This window comes from Xenopus laevis, chromosome 1S, assembly GCF_017654675.1.
Source record: "Xenopus laevis strain J_2021 chromosome 1S, Xenopus_laevis_v10.1, whole genome shotgun sequence".
In the NCBI taxonomy this organism is placed as follows: domain Eukaryota; kingdom Metazoa; phylum Chordata; class Amphibia; order Anura; family Pipidae; genus Xenopus; species Xenopus laevis.
Window position 1 is genome coordinate 151,134,842 of NC_054372.1, and position 7,538 is coordinate 151,142,379.

At 43.0% G+C, this 7,538-nt stretch overlaps 1 protein-coding gene across 1 annotated transcript in view; it reads right to left on the reverse strand.

Moving 5' to 3' along the window:
* The window catches only part of ppp1cc.S (protein phosphatase 1, catalytic subunit, gamma isozyme S homeolog), a 14,479-nt gene extending 11,954 nt beyond the window's left edge, over window positions 1–2,525 (reverse strand). The window contains 1 exon segment of the mRNA NM_001087435.1: window positions 2,345–2,525. Coding sequence (NP_001080904.1) covers window positions 2,345–2,399 — 55 coding nt within the window. The 5' untranslated portion in view covers window positions 2,400–2,525.
* Window positions 2,526–7,538: the final 5,013 nt, after the last annotated feature.

The window sequence follows — 7,538 nt, forward strand, 5'->3', positions numbered from 1 at the left end:
AGGAGCACCAGAGATAACCATTTGAAAGTCCATGGGTTTGAAACTGCCCATCAAGGAATTTTAGAACCCCTAAGCCTACTCAAGAGTTTCACAGGCTTTGACATCACCACTTTCATATTGTTGCCTTTGAAAATGCATACCAATAATCAGCCCACCAAAGTATAAAAAGTAGCAGCCACAGGAGACTCCCTCAGAGTGAATGCAGGTCACCAAACATTACTGCCTGAACTGGGAGATCCCTGCTGGTGTGCACTGCACTGTAGTCAGCATACAAAATAATAATGTTTCCCCCACCTCCGTTAGGTAAACAGTTTTCCCTAATACGTAACTGGTTGCTAGGGCATCTTAGCTTAACAAGGGAATGAAAGCTTACATTTCCAAATACAGAACTGCTGATCAATGATGTTTTTAAAATACATTGAATGTTAAAGAAAAAAAAAAAAAATCACAAAAGCAACAGATCATTGCCCCTCTACACAGAACAAATCATTTCAAAGACCTCATTAACATGAAGTCATATCAGCACTTGCTTACCAACGAGAATGATGCAAATGAAAAATGAAAGCAGATCAGGGATTGCCAATGCTGCTCATTTGTTACATATGAAAGAAAGATTGTTTGCTTCAATACACATGTGTAGAGTTGAATCGTCAGATATACAGGTAGAAACAATAGAATGTTATTTGTATCGGACGATTCAGCAGTAACAGTGGCCGATGTTCGGGTGCCTTCACAAAAGAACCGGATTAAAAATTTCCGCCTGGGCCGAACAACGAGCCGACTGATATCCAAGTCTTCTGCAGATATCAGGCGGCTCGTATGCCACCATTAGAGTTGCCACCTGGCCAGTATTTTACCGGCCTGGCCGGTAAATATGATGGTTCATCCCAATGTTATTAATAGGGGAAAAATCAAATATATAGGAAGGCCAGTATTTTTTTTTTTTTTCGGGAAAAGGAGGCAACCCTAGCAACCATACACGCACTAAATATTGTGTGAAAATTTGTTTCGTACAAGAATATCGGTGCATGTATGTCCCCCTTTAGGAACATGCAAACCTGCACAATGATGCATAAACTATTTTTATTCTTACAACAGCCCCATATGATGCATCAATAAAGTTGCCCATGACAGCAGCCCAGCTGTAACTAGCCATAATGGCAGGTGCAACACTACCACCCTCCCCCCACGTATTGGCTATAGACACAAGTTAAGAAGGTCAAATCGGAATAAGGAGCTAAACCTAAATATGTCCCTAATAAGTAAGCACAAATCACAGCTCAATGCAAAGACTGAAACTACAGGACTTCTACAATGGATCGCTGTGATTTCCTCCTGTTGACACTATTATGATTGGTGGATGTATAAGCTCAGTGTTTTATGGCTTTTGCATGTTTAATACGATTTTGTTGCAAGAGAAGCCTATGTGCTCAGGCAGCGTATATAAAAACAAATGGATGGGAAGAATATATCTTGCAGCAAGAATCCCGGCAGCAAGATGGGTATCTAGTAATAATCACTGGAGTGAAGATCAGGCTGGCTCCCTGTACATACTAACATAGAAAATCTGTTACTGCCCCCGGTAAATAGTGTTCCCGGTAGCTGCTCTATAAAAGGGGTTGTTCACCTTCAGACAACTAGTTGATTTCAGATAGACCATCAGAAAGAACTACGTTTTCCAACCACTTTCTATGTGTGACCGCTTTTTAAATATTTTAGTGTCAAGTCTCATTTTTCACCTTCTGAAGCAGCTCTGGGAGAGGGGGGGTCGTCGACCCTGTAAACTGATCTAAATTGATACATTTATCTTTGTCCCTGCTGAGCAGAATCTCTGGGTTTCATGACAGGCAGCTGTTAGAATTGATACAATAGTTGCTAATACTCCAGAGATGCTGCTGAGAAATGGATCAATTCAATGTTGCAAAATTATAACAGTTTAGAGTCTGCACCTGAATTACTGAGCTACCAGAGAGATTTTGGAAAAACAGTAACAAATAATGGAAAGTAATTGAAAAAAGTCTTTTATTTCTGGGGAACAATCTAAGAACAACTGAAAAAAAGTGTTTGGAAGGTGAACAACGCTAGTGCCTAGTGACAGCCGCCTCCTACTGACCAACAGCAACGTGAGCTGAAGCCCCATAGAGTCAGGAGGCTCCACAGCCCAGCACTGGCTGCTCTACTACACACGGACACTCAATACACAACACTGCACATATATACACACACACACTCAAACACACACACATTCACACAAAACGGGCCACGCTTTCACCTCTGCCGCCCCACTAAAGTGAAAGGGGATGTAATGCAAATCAGGCCTTTGAGTTCAGAGGATCGTCCTCACCTTCTAACAGCCGCTGGATGATGCTGTCGATGTTGAGCTTGTCAACATCTGCCATTGCTCCGAAAGTCTAATTGGAGGCGCTAGTAAAAAGTCGAGACAAAATAACAGACGTCCTAGTGCACTGGAAACCGGGACACGGAGCAATGGCTTTATAATCCCTCCTCGTTAGTCTTTCCGCTACAGATTTAGAACCTCACAAAATGGCGCCACCTCCTCCCCTGCCGGCCCGCGCACGAATATCTAAGATCGACCTGATCCATTTTAAAGACTCGGGCGAGAGAGCACGTACAGTCACATCTCAACCAACGTTTGTCTCAGTGCGCCAGCCGTTTCTGATATTTGGCCGGATTTAGCGAGCCGGGACTATTTTATTGTAGTAACACACGTTGTATTGCGTCTATGAAAATGATAATAGTTATCGGGAATGTGCGTGCAGTAAACACGTGGTCGCTGTTATAATTGAAAAGATGTTATCATCATAAAATGTATCTTTGACAAAAAATAAAATGGCAAAATAAAGCTTCAGTGACTTTGATATGGAAGCAGATAAATATGGCTAGTTTACCTCAGCAAAGCGTATTTTGTTCAGTACAGTAAAACCTTGTTTTTACATCCGCTGATTTTAAATTTTTCATTGTTTTGCATGGTTTTGTTTTGTGGATTCCTGCAAATGCCAGAGGGGCTGCTAATAAGGTGGCAAATCAGGCTGGCCCAACGATTGGATTACAATGATGGGTAAACGGGTGATTGGATTGCGGGACCGCATCACCGAACAGATGCGGACACGATCCAATGGGATTTTTAATCCCGTCCGAACGATATCTGGTCGACTTTCAGCAATTCAGCCAGATATCGATCAGGGAAGCCTGTCAGAGGGCCCCATACACGGGTACAGTGTCGGACTGGCCCACCAGGATACCAGGAAAACTCCCTGTGGGCCCAGGTGTCAGTGGGCCTCTTGCTTCTAATCCATTTGGCCTATTTCATGGTCATTCCCTATTTCTTTATGGAGCTTAATAATTGAAGAATAGGGTATAGTATGTAGAGATAAAAGACTAGGAGAGAAAAAGGTTGAATGAGGAGAGGAGGAATAATAGTTTGGAAAGTGGGCCCACAGCCTAAGGTTTATGGTAGGCCCCTGGCATCCCAGTCCGACACTGCACGGGTAAGGTTGCCACCTTTTCTGTAAAAAAAAACTGGCCTTCCTATATATTTATCTTTTTTCCCTATTAATAACATTGGGATCAACCATAATTTTTACCGGCCAGGCCAGTAAAATACCGGCTAGGTGGCAAACCTATACACGGGCCAATAAGCTTCCGACTCGGTCTGTCTGCAGCTTTTATCGGCTTGTGTAAGGCCACCTTTAGAGAGTAACCCCTAGGCACCGGACCTAAACACGCCCCCTACGTGGCGCTAGGGTTGCCACCTGGCCGGTATTTTACCGGCCTGGCCGGTTCAAATGATGGTTGATCCCAATGTTATTGATAGGGAAAAAAGATAAATATATAGGAAAGCTGGTATTTTTTTCCGGAAAAGGTGGCAACCCTACGTGGCGCTCGTGACGTCACTTCTGCCAACCAGCCCAGCCCTCTACCCCTCACTCCCCCCAGCTTTCACCGGATTTTCTTACATTTAAAAGAATTTATAGTCACTGGAGGGCCGCCCCCCAAAACTTGCCACCCTAGGCACAGGCCCTTGGGAGCCTTAATATAAATACGCCCCTGAGAGTAACTATTTATTGGGCTGGTGGGGGCTGTTTGGGCCTCTGTGTATCTGAAATGCCAGGAACTACTTTGACTCACAGTCCAGGACTGGTACCACCTATGAATATTGTGCATAATGTGTTTCCCTGATTTTATATTTTCCTGGCTTTTACACCATTATCTGGTTCCCTGAAAAAATATAAAATGGATGTTTTCACTCCCATGAACAACTTTATCAATTTATCAAGAGTAGCAGAAAGCCATTCTCGGTAATTTTATGATCCAAATCAGAAATTTGTCTCTTCTAGTGGAGAGAGCACTATTGCATTCTCTGCTCTAGCAATGCAGCCCTCCTTGGACCCTCTTCTGTACGGAAAAGGTAAGTGCTGGAGGCGGGGGCAGAATTGCAGGAGCCTGGTATAGAACTGCCCCTGGTTCTACTGTAGTAGGCATCAAGTACCTTTTTCCAAATGAGACTCACCTAACAGGGCTGCCATCAGAAATTATGGGGCTCCCCCTTGACCTGAACACCTGGGCATTCGATCCTACAAATAAGGAAAAACAAAGCCTAACTAATTAATTGCCACCTCGCAGTTCACTCCATCCACTCCTGTTTATGTATAAACATCCACAATCAGCCTAAACTTTGCCTACTACATTCAAGCCGTGTTTTCTTTGTGAACCTACCCATACCCTTTGTCAACACCAGACATCCATCACTAGGGCATTTCCCTAGATTTTTACATTTCCTCAGCTCAGATGTGCGTATGCCCAGTTAGCATTTAGTTACGTGGAAGGGGCTGTGTGCATGTCCAGTGATGTCACTGGGGGACTCCCACTATGCCACATCCACATTTTCATAATATCCCACTCCTTCAACTTGTCTTCTCTCTGACCCACAATCCAGATCAACAATTAGTTCTGTTCCCTAATGACAGTTCTGTTATATGAGCTGTTGCAATTTGATACATTAGTTGCTGGATTTTCTCAGCAGTTGCAGCAGCTTCTGCCCTTATGGGACATGCTCCTTGACTAGAAAAAAACAGATGGGCTCGGCCTTTTTGGGCCCTGCTGGCCCAGATCCTCTCCCTACATTACCTCTCCGACCCCTTTCACGCTGACATACAGGGGGTGGCTTTGTTTGTTAGAGAGGACTTTACAGCTGGGGGGGGCAGTGGGTTGGTGTGGGGGGCCCCTGAGGCTGCCCCCAGTCTGACAGTGAGGCTGTATATAAAACCTTTATAGATTCAAATCAGATCACATAGGCTACAATAATTAACTATGTATTTAATAAAGTAGCATGCCTACCCACTGAGAAAACTTTTGGAAGACAACTGATTAAAATAATTCTAGATTTTAAGTATAGGGAAGCAGCAATATAGACTAAATTAAACATCACCAAATTAGGGCTTTGAACTTTGTAAACATGGACTTATTTCTTTTGACTAAGACTAGTGAAGTACTGCCAGATATTCATTGCTGTCAAATTGAAATCTGTCATGTAATTTTTTTGCAGCTTTGTCTTTGCTTATACAATTATAAAATTTGGCAGAAAGATTATTCATTGATGGAAGATTCAGCAGTGCTATTGATATGTTGTTAAAATATTGATTTTTGGTAGTGGTATTGTAATGACAGCTAGCCATAAAAGACTTCTGGCAATAGCCTTACTTCACAGTGAAGTGAAGCTAGTGTATAACTAGCATTTATATTATTGTCAACATGTCAATATAAAGTATATTGTGTGAGACTTTAAGCCTAGCCATCTGACAGCAGCAAATGATGTGTATTAAAGCATTAAATAAGATGGGGAGCTGCTTCAAGCAAATTTGGAGCTCTAGATTTTCACTGCTGAATGACCTTGGGCTGGTAGAAAAACCAAAAATATAAGATTTAGTAGTCCTCATTAGCTTGACCATCTTTATTAAGTAAATATATATGTTTTTGAAATTATTTTAGTATGCTAACTATGCTATTTACATCAAAGTCAGTAGCTGTGAAATTCTTAAGAATTACATGCCTTATTAACATATCCATGTAATGTTTAATAAAGATATCTATCTTTTTTTTTTTTTTTTTTTAAACATTCAAAGGTTACAAAATACCCATTAATCTATATTTGTACCCAGTTGCATACTTTGTATTTTTGTCTTAGAGAGTGCATCTCAATCTGTAAGGTCGGCAATATCGGGCTGATCCGGTTCATAATGCTGCCAATACGGGCTGTCGGATCGCAGGACTGCATCTACGAACAGATGTGGCCGTGATCCGTCAGGATTCTTAACTCTACCGAGGGGGCCCGACCATGCTGCACTTACTTGATTATCCGGGCCCCCTGCTCTCTGAGAGCTGCCGACTTTGGGAAGGCAGGGCGGGAGCACAGGGGGAGGTATCTTCTGTCCATTACTTTCCCTTATTGGTCATAGAGTTTAAGTCCCGGATGAGCTGCTCAGGGATTGGATAGCTGAGGTTTGAACTTCCCCTTCAGCTCATCCAATCACCATGCAGCTTTACTGGGGCTTGAAATTCTGTGACCAATAAGGGAAGAAAATGCTGTCACTGGAAGAAGATGCAGCCACCTGTGCTGCCCTCCTCCCTTGTGAAGTTGGCAGCTCACTGACAGCAGGTGGGCCACACTAATGAAGTAAGTGTAAAATGGCAGGGCCCCCCTAAAGGCAACCCTTTGTGGTCCCTGTTGTGTGGAGGGGCACCAATTTTTTTCTTAAACTTCTGGGGGGGCATGTTTTTTGACATGGACGTTTAAGGGGGGCCCTGGCCACCAATGTTCTTATAACATGGGGGGGGCCTGGCCACCAATTATTTTTTTATTTACCAAGTGGGGTCCTAGCCACCAATATTCTTTAATGGGGGGGCCCTGACCACAAATGTTTTTTTTAATGGGGGGCCCCTGACCACAAATGTTTTTTTATGGGGGCACATTAACATGTGGGAACCCTAACCACCAATGCATTTTTTGGTTTTTTTTACTGTGTGGTGGGGGGTGGACCTGTGGGGTGTGGTGGGGAGGGCAGACTTGTAGGTGGGGCTTGCGGTGGGCTCAGCCCAGGGGCCCAGCAAATTTTGTCGTATGGAGCCCTGCGATTTCTGATGGCAGCGCTGATTATAGGTATAAAAGGCCATGGTAAAAAAAGTTTGTAAGTGGCAGCTTTAGAGCATTATAAACGATCCATATTTTTATAGGCAAAACTGTCCTTACTACCACTGAACTCAGACACCTGTTCTGCTAAAAATAGGGCTGCCTTCACACACTGCTTTTCCCCTATCCAATATAAAAGTTGTACAAAACATTCTTCTTTGTTAAAAAGATTCCATTTAAGCATGGGTATATGCACTAAAGGCCTGATACTGACAAAGGATGACAGGTTTGTCTTGTTCAGTTATTGTTTGGGTTTGGCCTTTAAAAGGATTAAAATAGTTTTCATGGTCACAAAACCTATGGGTGGGGCTGTTTTGTGGATTCATCTCTC